This window comes from Octopus sinensis, linkage group LG9, assembly GCF_006345805.1.
Source record: "Octopus sinensis linkage group LG9, ASM634580v1, whole genome shotgun sequence".
NCBI classification, from domain to species: Eukaryota; Metazoa; Mollusca; class Cephalopoda; order Octopoda; family Octopodidae; genus Octopus; species Octopus sinensis.
Window position 1 is genome coordinate 14,339,028 of NC_043005.1, and position 21,699 is coordinate 14,360,726.

Genomic DNA, 21,699 nt, shown 5'->3' on the forward strand with positions numbered 1-21,699 from the left:
ATAAAGAGCCTTTGAAGATTGTGAATTCTTGTACAACTAGGTGGCTGTCAATAGAACCAGCGGTAAATAGAATTTTAAGCCAATAGTTTGAATTGCAAACTCGCTTCCAAACTACAACTACAAAAGAAAAATGCTTTACAGCACAAATGTTACATAAAATATATTGTGATTCTAGGAATGAACTTTATCTTTTATTTTTGCATCCAGTTTTAAAATATGTTCAGGAAGTGAATAAACTGTTTGAATCAAACACTGTTGACAAAACAAAATTACTTGAAGGTCTTTCAAATTTGATCAAATCTGTTGCTAATAGGATAGTATTGCCAACATGTAGAATTGATCCTCTTGATCCAGATGAAAAATTTCTGGATCCTAAACCAAATTTAGGCTACAGGTTCGAGAGAAAGATAGCAGAAATGAATATCAAGAAGACTGTAACAGCCACTGAAGAAAATAATATTTGCAAAAGAGCACAACAATTTTTACTCTGCCTTCATAAAGAGCTCAAGCACCATTTGCCAGGAAATATTAATGTACTGAGGAATATCAAATGATTTTCAGGAGAGAATATTTTGCAGCATTTCAAAGAGCCAATTTTACCTGTCTTAGAAGCAATGCATTTAAATGAAGGAAAAATTGCTTCAATTGAAATTCAGTTTAATAGCATTCATTTAATTAAATGGACAAATACGTCTAAACTGAAGCATTCTGGCTGGAAGTCTTGGAATATAAAGATGCTACTGGAGGAAATCCTATTAGAGATGTTGCAAATTTTGCCATAAATCTATTGACATTGCCAAACTCAAATGTAGAACTTGAACGGTTTTTCAGTAGTATGGGTGTAATCAAATCAAAATTGAAATGTATCTTCCTATGCTTGGATCAATACTGTCTGTAAAATACGACCTGAAAAGATATGGCAAATGTTGCATAAACTTCGATATTCCAAAACACATAATTAACAAGATTGGGATCTTGATTGTATACAGAAGTCAAGACCTAGGCACTGCAGCTGAAAGTGATCAAATCAGTGAAATTCAAGAAATTACTTTTCAATACTGAACATAATAAAAGAAAGTAAATAAAAATGAAGCTTTTTGTTATAATTAGTCTTTAGCATTTTTTGTTATTTTAGCATAAATTTGGTAATTTAGCATAAATTAATATACACACTCACACACACATACATGATGGGCTTCTTTCAGTTTCTGTCTACCAAATCTATTCACAAGGGTTTGGTCAGACCAGGGCCATAGTGGAAAATACTTGCCAAAGGTGCCATGCAGTAGAACTGAACCCGGAACCATGTTGTTGAGAAGCAAGTTTCTTACCACACGGCCACGTCAGCACCTCTCTCTCTCTCTATATATATATATTATCATCTGTTGTCCATGCTAGCATGGGTTAGATGGTTTGACCAGGCTGTTAAGCTGGAAGGTTGCACCAGACTCCAGTCTGTTTTGTCATGGTTTCTACAGCTGGATGCCCTTCCTAACGTTGACAACTCCAAGAGTGTAATGGATGCTTTTACATACCACCAGCACATGTGCCATTTGTGTGACACCGGTATCTGCCATGGCTTCAGTTTTATTTGGTTTGATGGGTCTTCTTCTCAAGCATGGCATAATGCCAAATGGACTCAGTCATCGCTTCTGTGAGGCCCAGTGCTTGAAGCCCAGCATATTGCCAAATGGTCTTGGTCCTTGCCTCTGTGAGGCCCAACATTCAAAAGGTGCTTTTACTCTCTGTCACATCTGCGATTTTACTTGGCTTGATTGGGTCTTCATCTCAAGCACAACATAATGCCAATGGTCTTGATCATTGCCTATGTGAGGCCCAACATTCGAAAGGAGTTTGATCTTAGTCCTTGCCTCCATGAGGTCCAATGCTTGAAAGGTGCTTTTTATGTGCCACCTGCATGGGTGCCTGTTGCGTGACACCAGCATCAGCCACAACTGCGATTTCACTTGGCTTGGTGGGTCTTCTCAAGCACAGCATATCGCCAAAGGTCTCGGTCACTAACCATTGCCTCTGTGAGGCCCAAAGTTTGGAGATCATGCTTCACCACCTCATTCCATGTCTTGCCAGGTCTACCTCCTCCACAGGTTCCTTCCACAGGCAAAAGAGATCAATAGAATAAATACCAGGTTTTAAAAAAAAATTTGTTCTGGGGTCGATTCATTCAACTAAACCCCTTCAAGGTGGCGCTTTTGCATGACCACAGTTAAATGACCAAAACAATTAAAAGATCAAATGTGAAAGATATATGTTTTCACACACACACGTTTACTTAGATGATGTCACTTAAAAGACTAGTCTTGTTTCTTTCGTTTTCAAATAAATAATATATATATTATTATTATTATATGTAGAAAAATACAAACTGGGACAAGAACGCAAAACACTTAGAAGACGATACAAAAAACACGGACGGGACATTCGAAGCCCCCAATCTTCAGTCAAGAACCGGATCATCGTAGCAATTTCGGCTGATTAATCGTCCGTGTTTTTTGTATCGTCTTCTAAGTGTTTTGCGTTCTTGTCCCAGTTTGTATTTTTCTACATATAATAATAATATGTATATATATATATATATATATATGTGTGTGTACATGTTTGTGTGGGTGGGGATGTGGATGGGTTAAGTTATGTCCATCTAATGTATGTGTGGATGTTGATTCTCAATTCTTCATTCTGTTGAATTTGTAAACAAACGAAACATGACCAGTCTTATTGGATCTTTAAATTTTTTAAATTGTCAAAGATTTTCACTCGATATTACTGAGTACTTTTTCTTCGATTGTTCTTCTCCCATTTTTAAAACGAGTATTTCTTATAACTGGGGTCTCTTTATGTATTATGTATGTATGTATGTATGTATGTATGTGTAGATAGATATGTTTCTTTATTAGCCACACAGGGCTGCACACAGACGGGACAAATTACACGGTAGAGCTTTTCTTTTTGGGGATATCTATGTGTAGATAGATAGATAGAGATAGATAGATAGATAGATAGATAGATAGATAGATAGATAGATAGATAGAGATAGACAGATAGATAGATAGATAGATAGATAGATAGATAGATATAGAGATAGATAGAAGATAGAGATAGATAGATAGATAGATAGATAGAGATAGATAGATAGAGATAGATAGACAGATAGATAGATAGATAGATAGATAGATAGACAGATAGATAGATAGATACATAGATAGACATAGATAGATAGAGATAGATAGATAGATAGATAGATAGATAGATACGCACACATACACAGAAGCATAGACAAACTTTTACATGTTGCACACACACACACACACATACTCTACCACACGTATGCACACAAATCCGTTGGACAAGATCCCTGTTTGGCATAGCTCGACATACTGGTGTCATCAGCAGGTGTGAGTATGTCATTGTCATGTTGTGACAGGCATGTTGTGACTTACTCCAGTTGGTAGTGGTCTGTGTTTGTCAGTTTACATATCTTCTCTGTCCGTACTGCCTGCCGGAAATATTCCCTTTTCTTTTTCATTCACATGTTTGCAGAAGCTCCTTTCAACAAAGAAGAAACAAGAATCCTTGAGATCTGTGACGGAATTTTGCAATACACACACAAGCACTGTGCTTCTGTATACATATGTATGTTTGAGTTTACAAACAGGAGAAAGGAGTACTCACTACATGTTGTGTAGTATATGCTTATTTTACGAAATAGTGTGTACTTATAGGCATATATATAGTTTAACAAAGCTTGTAAATCGTCGGGAAAAAAAAATCTGGATAATTATTAGACGTGAGATTTTATTATTAATATTTATATATTTGAGATTCGTTGAACAGCTAAATGAATGTGTCTCATAAATAAAGACAGTCAGAAGAAAAGAAGGTTTAGAGGAAGAAAGAAAATTTATCTCCGAACGAGTTATGAAGATAGCCTGAGGAGAAGAGGGAGGCAAGAAAGAGAGAGAGAGAGAGAGAGAGAGGGAACAAAAACGAGGGAATAATGAGGGAGGGTGAAAAAGAAAGAGAAAACAAAGGAGAGATTAAGAGGGAGGGAGAAAAAGAAAGAGAGAACTAGGAGATATAAAGAGAGAAAGGAAGAAAGAAAGAGCAAATGAGGGAAAGATAAAGAGAATGAACGAAGGAAGGAGAAAGAGACACGATGTAATCGATAATACAATAAAAGCGAAGAAATCAAACCAGATTCCAAGGTACACGTTCAGTTAATTGACTGCAGTTCTCGCCTCTTTTCGACATCTAATATGATTTTATTTTGACACACAAAAGCCTTTAAGATATCTGTATTTATTTTTTTTTCTGTTCGTGTTCTTCGGTCGTCTTAATCTTATTTTAATAATCTGATGTTTTCAAGCAGTCTTCTTGCTCCACCGCGAGGAGAACATAAATTTATGCTACCACCAACGATTTAATCGTGACTTGCATGGGATACAATATATATTTATTTATATATTTTCACATTCCTCTAAATATATAAAAGTTCATCTATAAGATCCTACATTGTTTCCCCTTAGTTGCAATGGATTGGGGAACCGATGCGAACAGGTAAGTACCTTTTAATGCTTGTCACTGTTTTACTTTCTCTTTTTCTTTAAGTCTTGTTTCGAAGCACATGTCGGACTAAAAGTGGGGGTCCAGTATGTATCTAATTTTGGTGGGAGGTTTTCATTAGCAACGTCCAGCTGGCGTCCTTAGCGCAGCTTATAACAAGCTTAAATTAAAATTCAGTGTGTAAGAGCGATAAACAAACACATATGCTGGAGAGCCGTAGAATAAAAAAGAAATATCACTTTATTTTACTATTATATCTTGCCCTGTCCTTGCTGGTAAATTATTATAAAAGCCAATTTGAACATGCATTAGATATCTTTCGATAGAACACTGCGTTCTGAGACATGTCATATCATGTTATATTTTTCTCCAAGACTTTATGTTTAAATAAAGTACTGACAGTATTATAAATAAATGGAATTCTAGAGCACCTAACTAGAACATTTTACTGTATATAGTTCAAAGTATCACTTAGTTTTGTCTTTAAAATAATTCCAGTCTTCTATAACATAACAACAGAAAATCTATAGTAATTACTTTTCATAGAGCGAAAGTATCACAGCATTCATCTTCTAACTGGAGACAATCTTGTTATTATTTGAGTGGCAAAATTAGTAGATCAGTTGGTAAATTACCTTGCCGTAATTTAGTTATGTCCCTTTTATGTTCCGAGTTCAAATCCCTTCGTTCTTGTTATTCCATCTTCTAAGTACTATAAAATGCCAATCGAATATTGACTTCGATTGCTGCCCCTCACTCTCCGAATTTGTGGCCTTGTTTATTGACAGGATATTTAGAGCGCCGGAAAAGAAAAAAAAATCTTGCTGTATTACTTCTAGCTCTACATTGTGAGTTCAAATCTCGGCATTCTTTCGATATAACTCGACAAAATCAAAACATTTCACTCCGGGTATTTTCGTGGAAGCAAATGACAGTTCGATTCTGTTTTCTGCTTGGAAATTTGCGGATTTTACATACACACATGGAACAGGTAAGAACACATGTGCAAAGCTTTTTTTCTTCAAGTCTAAAATGAGACATTGCTTGCATAAGTTCGTTATATCTATACTCCACAACCCACGGAAATATCCAAAGTGAAATGTTTTGATTTTGTCGAGTTATATCGAAGGAATGCCCAAATCCCATCCGAAGTTAACTTTACCTTTTATCCTTTTGGGATTGATAAAATAAAATACAAGTAGTCATGCACTGAGGGGAGGGGTCGATGCTATCGACTAACCCCACCACTCTTAAAATTGTACTAAAATTTGAAGCAATTATTACCAAAGGCCGCAAGCTTGCAGAATAATTAGTATCTGATAAAAATGATTCATGATTTTTCTTCTGGTTCTTTTGTTTCTGAACTCAAATTTCACCGTCAGTCCTTTTGGGGGTCTATAAAATATATTACCAGTTTATTAATCTCTCTCCCCTCAATCAAAAACCATTACTGTTATTATTGAGGCTTACAGAAACGACCAATCACCAATCAAAATGCTTTGTAGTATTTGTTTACCCCTTTTCATTTTGCATTCAAATCTTGCTGAAGTTAACTTTGTCATTCATTTTACCAAATTAAGTAGGAGTTGGTTAAATGAAAGGCACTTTTCAAAACTCGTTTTCAGGAATGTACTAAATACTTAAAGGTATTCTACCATCACTGCTAATCTGCCATCCTATTAATAAAAATAAGGTATGGTTTCTTTTATTGCCATAATACTGAGAGATGTGGGGGATATTATCACAATAAATAAAATAGTCTCAATAGGTGGAGAGCTCCTTTGGACCTGTTGGTCTACATCAAATAAATTCTGATTTACTCTGACTAACAAATACAAATACCTTATCTCAATATTTGACCCACGACACACAAGCGCATATTAAGGAGAGAATCATTCATTTAAGCCATTTTCATCATTCTTGTCCACCTTCTTTGCAAATTTACCAGAAGGCAACACTTCTTTCCTTTACCTTCATCTTTCTTTTCAGGTGGTATTTTAAAAAAGATCATGAGGACTTGGCCAAGGAAGAAATACCCTGACTTAAGTCCTTTCAGTGTTTACCCATCACACTACCTTTACCCCTATACCCACCAAGCAGAGTGACAGGACTTGTCCTTCTTAGCAAAGTTAGTGGAGGAGGCACTCTTAATAATGGATTCTTCTGAGAGCTGGATCTGACATAACTCCAGAATTCAGCAATGTTTAGGCACTGGATGAATATGCAGAGAATGGTTTTGTTACTCTGGCTGCATCTCAGACATGCCTAGATTACAGGACTGCCATGCATCTAAACCTTATCTTAGATTGGCATTGCCTCTGAACAGAACTACCAGACTAGAAATTTTTGGATGTAATCCATAATCCTTGAGCTGGAAGTCCACCAATAGAAACTGCTTTGTTGATCATGATGAACGTAAAGAGAATCTGCTGGAAAATTATCTCTGACGCCCACTACTAACATTCTACAGAATGCATATTAACCCTTTAGCATTTGAATCAACCATATCTGGTGAAAATATTCTACCTGTGTTATGATCCAGCCAGCCAGATCTAGCCTGTCACACCTACCCTACAATGTTGTTCTTAAAGTAGACTATCACATTGTCAATATCTCAAAGGTATGAGATATAGCATGTTTAATTCAAAATAATGTGAATAAATAAGCATTACATTCGACAAAGTTATCTGAATGTTAAAGGGTTACTAATCCTTTGGCTGCCCTACTTGACTGGTAGAGGATTGTGTGCACTTAACAAATTCCAGATGTTAGGCACCTAATTATGGTTAATACCTGATCTGAAACTTCAGCTCTGTCAAAGAGACAAACTGCAAAATGATGTCCCTGACAAAAGTAACACATCTGCTCACTGTCTGAGAATCTTTGCAGATATCACTACCTAAATAGTTAATACTTTATTTAAAAGTCTTAAAAAGTCTTTTTATAATCTAAGACATGTGACTTTAGTATCATTTTTTTTCTTCTAAGAACACAGGTTTTACAAATAAAATGTTGGATCCTGAAAACTGAACCTGCCTTCGCTCACACATACACACACCTCATTATCATTTAACATCTGTTTTCGATGCTGGCTTCGATGGTTCGACAGGATCCATCAAGCCACAATCTGCATTGAACTCTAATGTCAACTTTGGCGTAGATTCTATGACTGAATGTCCTTCTCAACACTTTAACCCTTTCGTTACTGTATTTATTTTGAGATGCTCTGTATTTCTTTCAATTACTTTAAATATAACAAAGAATTTAGTAAAACAACTTAGTTTTCATTCAGTTAGTGTTAGGAACATAAATTGTGACTAAGGTTTGGTGGAAGATTTTAATTCAAAACTTATGAAAACAAGACATTTGTACTCAGAGCCAGAGCCAGTTTCAGCTGGGTTGGTAACGAAAGGGTTAAATAATATTTCGCCAAATCAATTTAAATAATATTTGCCATAAAAGTTCAATCCTAGGTTAAGCTATTTCACTTCATTTATCTTGCAAGCTTGCAGTTGTTGTCTATAAGCTGAGATGGAAAGAGAGAGAGAGAGGTTTTATCAGGTTAATTTTTTTCTTGAGACTTTGTGAAGACAAAAGCTTCTATTTTTCATAAATGGTTATAAGACATATTTTAGATGCTGCAGGCATGGCTGTTTGGTTAAGAAGTTTGTTTCCAAACCACATGGTTTTGGGTTCAGTCCCACTACGAGGTACTTTGGGCAGGTGTCATCTGCTTTCACCTCAGGTTGACTAAAGTCTTATGAGGGTATTTGGCAGAAAGAAACAGTAAGATGTATGTATGTATTGACCTTTTTGTGTGCACAGTTTGTGATAGACCATGCCTTTCTTTTGCTGGGCTTAAATCTCATTTGCGAACCCATAGAAAACGAACCTCCACCAATTATTCTGCCTATATGTCTGCGCACACTTTTGAATGCAGTGTATGCCAGAAGGTTTGCAAATTTAACAGAGGCTTCAGAAGACATTTTAAGATCCACAAAGATCAGAACTTATCTGCAGCTCTTGGTGGTCCAAATCGGATGTACAATCTATGTGGGTGTCCTTTCAGAACATTGTCTAGTTTAAAAAGCCACATCAGATGCCATGATGGTGCTAAGGTATAGTACAGGAGGTGGTCAAACTCTGCATTAAGAGTAGACAACCACTATGTATGTATGCATGCATGCATGTGCACATATGTGTGTGTTTGTCTACATTTGTGCAACTCTGAATATTGAAAGCAAAAGAAAGAAAAGTGATGATCTTGGCATTTTTCCAGTCAACAACCTTTTTGATTTGTGCTTTTGAGAAAATAAGAAATCACTTATTTGGAAAAAAAATTAAGGGTTAATGACAAGAAAAGCATCAATATCTCTATAATACATTCATCTAACCCAGAAGTTCTCAAACATTTTGGGCCACAGCCCCCCCCCCCTCATGGCCATATAATACCCTCAGCGGCCCCACCCCTATTTTTATGTATAAATAAATATTTTATATTTTACTAATTTATATTAGGAATCATTTGATATTTAATATATGTAATTTGTATACAATACTATGATATAATAAATTCATAGTGTCCCCCAATCCACTGCCTTCCTTCCAACATCTCCTTTTCCTCTATTGCCACCCCACCACCTTCTTAGGCACCAATGCCCACTTTGAGAACCTATGATCTAACCCATGCTAGTATGCAATACCAGATGTTAAACAAAAAATGAAGAAATGAACAAATAGTACAGATGGCTAAGTGGCTCAGGTACCAAATAACTGTTAGTTATTGAAAGGTTAGTGCTTCAGTACCAGAAATTGGTCCTGTGCAGTATTCACAGTTGTAGTGCACCTGAGCACTGTACACAATGTTTTTATCATTATTATTATTATAAAATATTTTTGAAAGACTCAGGATTCAAATAAAGAGAGTGATAGAAAAGATACCAGACTTAAAAAAAAAAAAAAGTACTCATAGCAATTTGTTTGACTAAACCCTTCAAGGTGATGCTCCAGTATGGCTGTGTGTTAAGTAGCTTGCTTACCAACCATATGGTTCTGGGCTCAGTCCCACTGTGTGGCACCTTGGGTAAACGTCTTCTATTATAGCCTTGGGCTGACCAGAGCCTTGTGAGTGGATTTGGTAGACGAAAACTGAAAGAAGCCCGTTGTATATATATCTATATATATGTATGTGTGTGTGTGTGCTGGTGTGTTTACATCCCCATACCTTAGTGGTTTGGCAAAAGTGGCTAATAGAATAAGTACTAGGCTTACAAAGAATAAGTCTTGGGGTGGACTTGTATGACTAAAGGCAGTGCTCCAGCATGGCCTCAGTCAAATGACTGAAACAAATAAAAGAATATATATATAACTACCTTGAACACCTTTTACAGCTCCATGTGTCTAACACATGTGGACCTACAAAGTCAGAAAACAGCACAGCTACCATGACTTGGAAACATTTTTTTGCACTCAGAGTTGCTGAATCATGGGACAAACTACCTGCATCAGTTGTTAGTTGCTAAGACATTACATCCTTTAAAACCTCCATGCTTCCTGAAATTTGCCAACACTACGCCTGGTATCCCTCCCTCCCATGTATATTATGACTCATGCACTGTTCTCTTTCCTGACTTTTTTTTGTATATTATTCTATGTACTGTACATGCACTTTTGATGAGTTGTGGTGTACCTGAGCACAAAATGTGACCGCGTGTGTATCATTGGCGATTTTTTTTTTTTCCTCCGTCTTCCCTTCCTTGGATCTTTTCTTTTCCTATGTTTCTGATGAAGAGCTCTGCTCGAAACATTAAATCCTTCTTTCTTTCCTTTCCTGAGTGTCCAATAACACTATACTTGTTCCACGTCCTCGCGTTGTTGTGTTTTCATGTTTGGATTAACTATATGTGTATATATATATGTGTATGTGTGTATATATATATATATATATATGTGTATGTATATATATATATCTTACTAGTTTCAGTCATGCTGGAGCACCGCCCAGAAGAATTTTTTGTCCAATGAATTGACTCTAGTACTTCAATTTTTTTAAAGTCTGGAGATTATTCTATTGAACACTTTTGCCTAACTGCTAAGTTATGGGTATGTAAAAATATGGGTATATTGAAACATATCATTATAGTTATAAATATACCATAAACAAGTATAAAAAATGGAGGAGAAAAAGATGTTGAATCAAAATTAGATTTAACACAAGATTGGATTCAATACATATGCACATTTCAAAAGACAATACATATATGTAATAAAAAAATTATAATCACAGTAATTATAATTTATTTTCATATTCTTACTTGCTCTAGCTGTCTTTTATGAATATGATGAATCGTTATTAGAAATAATTTTTTTCTCTCTTTTTGGGTCTCTCAAAAAGTTTGAATTGTTCTTTTTGAATATATACATATTTATATGTATGTATATATATATATGTATATATATGTCGATAAATATGTATATATGTATGTATATATATGTATATATATATGCATATACATATGTAAATATATATGCATATACATATGTATATATATGTGTGTGTGTGCATATATATGTGTATATATATATATATATATTATATATATATGTGTATATATGTGTACATATATATGTATATATATATATGTGAACATATATATGTATATATATATGTGAACATATATATGTATATATATATGTGAACATATATATGTATATATATATGTGCACATATATATGTGTACATATATATGTGTATATATATATGTGTACATATATATGTGTATATGTATATGTGTACATATATGTGTATATGTATATGTGTACATATATGTGTATATGTATATGTGTACATATATGTGTATATGTATATGTGTACATATATGTGTATATGTATATGTGTACATATATGTGTATATGTATATGTGTACATATATGTGTATATGTATATGTGTACATATATGTGTATATGTATATGTGTACATATATGTGTATATGTATATGTGTACATATATGTGTATATGTATATGTGTACATATATATGTATATATATGTGTGTACATATATGTGTATACATATATATGTGTGCATATATATTTATGTGTATATATATATATGTATATGTATACATGAATATATATATATGTATATATATATATATATGTGTGTGTGTGTGTGTGTATTATTATCTAACTCCTCCTACATTGATTTATTGATTTTGATGAAACTTGACATGTGAGTGGAGCTCATGTATGGAAAACTAGTGATATATTTAGATTCTTGAAAAAAAATCGATAATAGGGCCCCTGGAAGGGATTCTTATATCTACTACATATTAGTAATATCTTATTTTTAAGCATCCAAGGGAAATAACCCATTCACTCCTGAATGGGATCCTTGTATATAGCCAAGGGAGATAACCCATTCATGTTTGTAAATTATTTCATATATATCAAATTGAGTATGCTTATTCCTTAGTATTTGAACTATTTGAGTTATTTTCGCAATTTATAGGTGAATATATAACAATTAGTGGACATTAAGCTTATTCTATGGATTTTGATAACATTTTAGTTTTACATAAATGTGAATTTAGAAATACTTCCAAAGTAACTGCTATATCACATGACGCTTATCTGTTACTTTTATCTTTAAAATACATATTTCTGTTTATTTTCCCTGTATTAATAATTTACATCATATTTATAATTCATGGAATTTTTTTTGCAATGCAAAATTTTTAGTTTAACGGTTAAAATTTCAATTTACAATATATATATTTCTACTTATTAGTCCTAAAATTATTATTTACGTATTTATTTAAAATGATAGAATTCTTGTAACACTAAATTTATAGTTAATTTTTAACTTGGTTTTAGTTTAATTTTAGTTTAGTTTAATCTTAATTCCAAATTTTTAAATTATAAATTTAATTTTTAGTTTTTTCTTTTCATAAAAATCGTTAAATTTTATCTTATTATTTATTTAAATAATTTAACCACGTAAATTAATTTTTCCTTCATATATATTTTTTCCTATTTGTAGTCTTTTTTAAATTATCTCCCCTACACTGGAAATCTCTTAAATAGACGATATAATATTCTTTAGTACTGGTATTCATTAAGAAGAATTATCTTCCCTACATTGGAAATTATATAAATAGGGGACATAATTACTTCAGTTGCCATGTTTAATTTGCGGCGTTAACTGGTACTCATCAATAAGATAAGTCATGCTTCTACTATTCTTTAATACTGTTAAATCTTATCGATTAGTTCTAAATGTATAGTTAAATTATAATGTCTTCATTTACGTTGTAAATCTATTTTATATTATTTAGACCTGAAGAGTGGCTACGTATCGTTGGATTGAAGAAATATTAATTTTTGAGATTATCGATATTGATATTGTTGATTTAGATATATCGTCATGAAATGTGCGTTGTTGTTGTAATGTGTATTATTTAGTATAGTAATTTTTAGTACAATATTAATATATTTAAATTTATATTTTATCATAGATAATTGAATTACTTTAAGGAGGTTCTGTCTCTTAATTCTATATACATATATATATATGTATGTATACATATATATATATATATATATATATATATATATATATATATATATATATACACACACACACACACAAATACATATATATATGTGTATATATATATATAAATATACACATGAATACCACCTCTTGATCCCCTCCATTTTCTTATTGCTGTATAAATTAAGAGTAAAACAACTTTCTACCCTCACCCATTTATTACATTCAATAGTGTAATTGCCATGCAATGAAAAACACTTGTGTATTAATAATTGGGTATTCTACAAGTAGTATATTGGTTAGATATTATCCCTTAGTTGGTTGGATTTACAACCTCTAACTCTATGTATATATGTATATATATATATATATATATATATACACACACAAATACACTTTATTGTAAAGCAGCAAAAAGATCACAAAAACTCTTACTCAGTTTCATGTTCTCGTTTGTCCAACAGTTTTGTTTAGATTCTCAACAAAACTGTCCAACGAACAGGAATGTGAAACTCTGAGTAACTGTTTTTTCTGATATTTTTGCTGCTTTTTAATAAAGCATAGTACTCTACCTCTGGTATTCGAGTACTATTTTTACCACCTTGTTTTGCATTTATGTTCTTACTCCAGTATATATATACATATATATATATATATACTATCGTAGTGTTTTATTCATTATCTTTTATTAAACTTTTAATACTTTTGATATATATTTAAAATAATATAAATTAATTAATTTAATGTATTGGCTTAAGTTTTTCATTGTTTGATTTGCCTAATAGTGGTTTTATCTCTAATTTAATATAATATAATATTTTACTATAAATTGGATTCAATCCTAAATCTGACTTTCCCTGTAAGTTTGGATTTATTCCCTAATATTTTATTATGTATATATATGTATATATCATCCAGCTGTAGAAACTCTGCCAGATCAGATTGGAGTCTGGTGCAACCATCTGGTTCACCAGACCTCAGTCAAATCGTCCAACCCATGCTAGTATGGAAAGCAGATGTTAAGCGATGGTGATGATGATGATGATATATATATATTTATATATATATATAAAGACAGTGACTGACCTGTGGAGCTTCAATGATTTCTATTATTGGCTGACTGCCAAATTTTTATGAGGAAAGAAATGTATGTTGTAGATTTAATCAGACCATGTACTTTTGGCCTCATATTTCTTACTTTCACCTCCATAAAATGAGGACGTGAATGAAAAATAATTTGACTAGTCCACCTCTCATTGGGGATTTGATACAAAATGTCAAGAAACAAAATACTATACATCGTAAGGTGATAGTTTAGTTCGGTGACCAACTGTCACTCAGTTATTGTATGTTTAATCCTAGAGAAGAAGCCATGATTAGGTATTACGTATGATTAAAGGCATTCTAGCCATGAGTGTCCCGCCATTTCCTTTTTGTGTTAGACAGAGTGGATCTAAGAGCATATTATTAATTAAATAAAATGTCATTCTGTTTTTAAGATTATCAAGTGATTTGAGATGTGATGTATGTGGCTGCTATTTCTTGCTATTCACGCCGCCACATACAGGTTTTTACAAAATGTGACAAAGCCTTTTTACCATAACCATTCTCATCACTATTACTACTATGACCACCACTACCACTACTATCACCATTAAAACTTACTATCCCCATTGCCACAAGTAATGTTACCCCTATAACCATCACAACCAATAGTATCATCACCACCACCACCATCATCAACAGTACTATAACCACCACAATCACTACACCACCAGTGCTGTTATCCCTGCTGATTTCTCTAGTGTAATACTGCAACCACTACCATTATCACCACAAATACTGTTACCACCACTGCAACGACTGTTACATAATTCACTGTTACATAATATGCAAGTGTGAGAAGTTGTCTTTGTACATGCACTCATACACACATACATGCTCACACACACATGAATGGTTTCTCTTCTTACAGGAAGTTACAGTAATTTGTAGATGAAGTCCTTTTTGGTCACTGATAAATGTTAAATGATGTTGGAAATGTGATTGTTCAGTGAGAAGTAAATGTAATTTAAAAGGAAAATTAGACATCATACATGCACATATACACACATACGTGCACATATATACACACACACATTCTTATGCACATCCACATGCAAATATCAGCATTTAGACCCCTAAATATTTATACACCATTTATTCCTCCATACATCCCTATGCATTCACATATACACACATCTCTCTATATACAGACAGGCAAAGACACATACACACAAGCACACACATGTTTATATATACTCTTACTCTTTTACTCGTTTCAGTCATTTGACTGTGGCCATGCTGGAGCACCATCTTTAGTCGAGCAAATCGACCCCGGGACTTATTCTTTGTAAGCCCAGTACTTATTCTATCGGTCTCTTTTGCCGAACCGCTAAGTGACAGGGACATAAACACACCAACATCGGTTGTCAAGCAATGCTAGGGGAACAAACACAGACACACACATACATATATATATATATATACATATATACGACAGGCTTCTTTCAGTTTCCGTCTACCAAATCCACTCACAAGGCATTGGTCGGCCCGGGGCTATAGCAGAAGACACTTGCCCAAGATGCCACGCAGTGGGACTGCACCCAGAGCCATGTGGCTGGTTAGCAATCTACTTACCACACAGCCACTCCTGCGCAGAAATATATTCACAAACATACACTTAAGAAAATCTCTATAAGAGACGAAAGCAGTATATATACTGATGATGATGATGATGATATGGGTGTTCTCTAAAAACCAACAATACTGCTATTTTAACCCCAGGAGGATGCCTTCTTCAGCTGGTCAACCAGTATGTTTTGCACTCAATATATATTGCAAGTGGGGAGACAACTCCCTTCTATCCTCACTATCACGACCATCAGACCACACTGTTTCGACCTTATTATGGTCATCCTCAGTGATGGATACTTGTCTGCTAGACATAGCAGTAGTTCACCACAGCTTGCATTATATAGAAAATAAGTGGCACACAGTCTTTGATTTTGCAACAAGCAAATTATCTCATTAAGAAAATCTCTATAAGAGATGAAAGCAGTGTCTTTTTTGAGAATTACATACACTTAAGGTTTTCTATTCATTCTGATTATTACCATCTTCTCAATCAGTTGTAGATTCTTTGATCACTGTGCATCTCAATCCTTGATGTACAGCTTCAGTTACAAGTAAGATGTGTAAATGTTTTTATTGGAGAGGCCAGATCTCACTCTGCCTGCATGTATGCCTCTTTTTACATTTCTGGGTATACTGAGTACATTTTACATCCATATCTCCAATTTCCCTTCAATAGAGAAATCAGCAAAGTGAATGTCAGATAGCAATATTTTCCATTCTTGAAAGATTTATCTTTCATTTCTCCAAAGTGTCTTTGAGCTGATCTTTAAACAGCTTCTTTGGTCCTCCAGCTAGATGTTGACTATAGTGTAGCCAACCATAGAAGATCCTATGTAGAAGACTTGTATCAGAGATGTGTTCTATGTCTGAGCCATCTCAGAAGATTCATATGAAATGTGGATTCAATGTTGCTAGTGTTTATTTGCCAGATTTCATCCTCCTCCTCATCATCATCATCCTTGTCATCATTTAAGATCTACTTTACCATACTTGTATGGGTTAGACAGAATTTATTGAATTTATTTTTTCTGTGGCTGGATGCCTTTCCAGTTACCAACCCTCATTTGTTTCTAAGCAGAGTAATATTTCCCCGTGACCAAGCATGTTTGTCACAGAAGACTAAGAATGAATAACATTGCTTTTATGACAGTGATGCTTATATATAAGCATCACATGATGTCAAAACAAAGGTACACACACACACACACTTAATGGTCTTCTTAATAGCCCAAGACTATAGTAGAAGAAACTTGCCCAAGATGCCATACAATCGAACCAAATCTAAAGCCCTGTGGTTGGGAAGTACACAGCAATGATTGCAGCTACATTTGTGTGTGTAATCCTTCTTTGCTGGGTATCTGAAAGTGTATTTAGCTAGCACTGTATGTTAAAGGTCTTAATGATCTAAATGTGTTAACTCTAGGTGATCCATATCTTGTATCCATATTGGTGAATGGAAATTCTGATGGTTTGGTAGATAAGGACCTAAGTATTAAGGGTGATATACTTGTCTGGAAAAGCTTTCTCTCTGATTCTTCAAAAGGATATAGAGACCTGTCTGAGACAGTTTAGAATCTCATTACTCAATGTATAGTCGTAGGAAATATTGCTTCTTAGGTGTCTGAATTGGGAGAGTGTAGTGGTTGTTGCTATAGTACTGAGAAATCGGAGATGAGAGAGGGAACTACAGGGCACCATTGATCAGTAACATCAGTTGTCTGAATGACCTGCTTTTATATAAGGTGTAACAGCTGTCAAAGATGATGGCTGATTGAGTTTCTGGAGTTGTGAGCTACCACATGATGTGTCCTAACCAACAGAGATGGTGTCATGCCACAGTGACTTCAATACTGGGTGGTCCAGCCCAGAGCAGAACCTCTTCATTGGTAGTGCAGTACTTCCATCAAATTTTCATAATTATGCAAATTTTGTACTGTTGGAAATGTTCAATTTTCTTCAAGTCTCATCAATGCAACACTTACATCTCACAGCTGTGGAGGAGTGTTAAAATATATATATACACACAGGTACTTATATTCACACTTACACATACATATGCACTCACAGTTCATATATTTGGAGTTACTGTCCCCGTAGACAGGTAGCCTGCAATGCGGCTTGCAGAGACCAAGTCATGGTCTCCATCCAATCTATGTTTGTATGTTGCATTGTATGCCTCTCCTCATTTCTGTCTTTATTCATCTATGTGCATCTCACTCTCTCTATCAACCTTCTGACTGACTGCTGTGTCGTTTCTCTTCTCTCTGTTATTTGTTTCTTACTTTTACTACTGCAATGGCTAATGCTCCTCTGAATACACTGGTTCTTTACTATCATAGGCGTAGGAGTGGCTGTGTGGTAAATAGCTTGCTTACGAACCACATGGTTCCGGGTTCAGTCCCACTGCGTGGTACCTTGGGCAAGTGTCTTCTATTATATATTTCTTTACTACCCACAAGGGGCTAAACACAGAGGGGACAAACAAGGACAGACAAACGGATTAAGTCGATTCTATCGACCCCAGTGCGTAACTGGTACTTAATTTATCGACCCCGAAAGGATGAAAGGCAAAGTCAACCTCGGCGGAATTTGAACTCAGAACGTAATGGCAGACGAAATACGGCTACACATTTCGCCCGGCGTGCTACCGTTTCTGCCAGCTCACCACCTAGGCCTATAGCCTCGGGCCGACCAAAGCCTTGTGAGTGGATTTGGTAGACGGAAACTGAAAGAAGCCCGTCGTATATATGTATATGTATATATATATGTGTGTGTGTTTGTCCCCCTCAACATCGCTTGACAACCAATGCTGGTGTGTTTACGTCCCCATAACTTAGCGGTTCGGCAAAAGAGACCGATAGAATAAGTACTAGGCTTACAAAGAATAAGTCCTGGGGTCGATTTGCTCGACAAAAGGCGGTGCTCCAGCATGGCCACAGTCAAATGACTGAAACAAGTAAAAGAGTAAAGAGAGTAAAGAGTATAGGCAAATAGTTGGTGAAAAAGAGCCCTGTTTGGCTGTACCCTTTTTCTCTATCTTGTTTACCATACATTGTGTCTCTCTCCCTAATGTTCATATGCCTTTTGATTGTGATAAATACACATACACACACACATGCACACTCACACATGCTTACACACACACACACACACGTACACTTGCATACATACACACTGAAAAATTTACTTGTGTCCCTTTACATTACATGTTCTAATTTTGCTGTGGTCCAGTATGACGGGGCTGATATATGAACCCGAAGATTGGAGAGTGGAGATATGTTGATATCTCTGTCAAATCTGTAGCTTTGTGCCAACATTAGATTCAATCGAAAGATGAAATAGCAAATAATATTCAATAAAATAGTGTTATTAATAAGCACAGAGTTAGAAAATATATTAACTATTTGCCAGCAATATGTTACTTGAACTGTGACAAGGTTGACTGATTGATAAAATAATATTATTGACATGAATATGCTTCAATTTTGATGTCATGAAATGTTACACAAAAACAGAACAAATACAACATTCTACAAAAGAGTGTTGATAGTCTATATATACATTGTATGTGCATGTGTGTGTGAGTGGCTGTGTGGTAAGTAGCTTGCTTACCAACCACATGGTTCCGGGTTCAGTCCCACTGCGTGGCATCTTGGGCAAGTGTCTTCTGCTATAGCCCCGGGCCGACCAATGTCTTGTGAGTGGATTTGGTAGACGGAAACTGAAAGAAGCCTGTCGAATATATATATATGTATATATATATATATATATATATGTGTGTGTGTGTGTGTGTGAGAACAACAGAAGTAGCAATTATGTAGTTGAAGTTGGAGTTATTGAGTAGCTCTTTATACTACTTAAAGTTCTATAGATATGGAAAAAAAAAACATGATCAGCTCCTTGGACCATTGTCTCCAAATGTCTGAGGAACTAGTCATGTTTTTTCATCCACGAAACTTTAAGTAACCTTAGGAAACATCGCCCTCTCCTTCTCAATGTAGTCAAACCAAATAGTGTTATTTTGAAAATATTTAATATGTGTGTTTCAGGTTTGCATAATATATAACAAGAAATGCATCCATTATGTAAACCTTCCTCAGTTAAAGCATTTCAAAAATATGACGAAATTAATTTGAAAATATTTCAATGTATATGTTGTTAGAGCAGTAAGTTAGCTACTAAGTTAAGAGACTAGATATGTATAGAGAGGAGGAGAGAGGGCAAGTAGGAGAGAGAGAGAGAGAGTCTCTTTTCCTCTCTTTATGCATACCTATTCTCCTAACTTAGTAGCCGGCTTACTGATCTAGCTACATATAGATTGAAATAAATATTCCCATCAATATCTCCATATTATCACACACGTGGAGGTACAATGGCCCAGTGGTTAGGGCAGCGGGCTCGCGGTCGTAGGATCGCGGTTTCGATTCCCAGACCGGGCATTGTGAGTGTTTATTGAGCAAAAACACCTAAAGCTTCACGAGGCTCCTGCAGGGGGTGGTGGTGAACCCTGCTGTACTCTTTCACCACAACTTTCTCTCACTCTTTCTTGCTGTTTCTGTTGTACCTGTATTTCAAAGGGCCAACCTTGTCACACTCTGTGTCACGCTGAATCTCCTCGAGAACTACGTTAAGGGTACACGTGTCTGTGGAGTGCTCAGCCACTTGCACGTTAATTCCACGAGCAAGCTGTTCCGTTGATCGTATCAGCTGGGACCCTCATCGTCGTAACCGATGGAGTGCTCCTATTCCTATTATCACACACACATGCACACACACACACACACACGTGCACATGCACATACTAGAGATATCACAAGCATGCATAAGTTTGTAGTATGTATCATGCTCTTCTTAATTGTTTTAGGTACCTAAATAGTTGTGAGCAGACACATAGGCCCACTTGACCTCCCACCCTTGATTCAATGTAGCTTCCAGGACATGACAACTGGAGCGAGAGAGGGCTTTACCAGAATCTGCTTGTACTCATTTCTGTTGCGTAAACTGGAACACAAGGACACAATGCGTTATTGATTCCAATATTAAAACTCCATGATCTTATGGTTGTGAACCCAGCATTCTAAACACTAAATCTTGGGCCTGCACACGCACACACACACCACACACACACACACACATGTGAGTCTGTAGTAGATGTATACAAGGGGTTCTTTTATTCTTTTATTTGTTTCAGTCATTTGACTGCGGCCATGCTGGAGTACCGCTTTTAGTTGAGCAAATCGACCACAGGACTTATTCTTTATAAGCCTAGTACTTAATCTATCAGTCTCTCATGCCGAACCGCGATGTGACAGGGACACCAGCATCGATTGTCAAGTGATGTTGGGCGGACAGACACACAAACATATACATATATATACATATATGTATATATATATATATATATATATATATATATATATACATACACAATGGGATTCTTTCAGTTTCTGTCTTCCAAATCCACTCACAAGGCTTTGGTTGGCCCAAGGCTATAGTAGAAGACACTTGCCCAAGATGCCATGCAGTGGGACTGAACCCGGAACCATGTGATTGGTAAGCAAGCTACTTACCACACAGCCACTTCTGCGCCTGGGGTGGTGAAAAGTTTCTTGGCTTTGGATTAAAAGAAAATACAGGAGGATCAGTTCAGTATGAATATATTCAACATATTCTCCTCTCTGATTCACACACTTTTTGCAGCAGTCCTTCAGTTTTTCTAAGCCCTGTAAAAAAAAATTAAGAAAGTTGGGCCTCCAACCAAGCCTTTTGCAAGATCCTTAAAGCCAGGAACTTTTCAGCACCCCCTCGTATGTATAATGTGTGCACACATGTATGATGTTTCCACCCCAGCTAACATGTAGATTCAATGAAAGGAAGCTGGAGAGTAATGAA

The 21,699-nt window shown here is 35.3% G+C and overlaps 1 protein-coding gene across 2 annotated transcripts in view; it reads left to right on the plus strand.

The window, feature by feature from the left end:
• The first annotated feature begins 3,507 nt into the window (after window positions 1-3,507).
• Window positions 3,508-21,699, plus strand: part of LOC115215714 (growth hormone-regulated TBC protein 1-A-like) — an 87,377-nt gene continuing 69,185 nt past the window's right edge. Inside the window, exon 1 of one of the 2 annotated variants that reach the window (XM_029785007.2) lies at window positions 3,508-4,572. In XM_029785007.2, the coding sequence (XP_029640867.1) occupies window positions 4,547-4,572 (26 nt within the window). In that variant the 5' untranslated portion in view covers window positions 3,508-4,546. The remainder of the gene's footprint in view (window positions 4,573-21,699) is intronic. The other variant, XM_036505789.1, reaches the window with a different exon arrangement.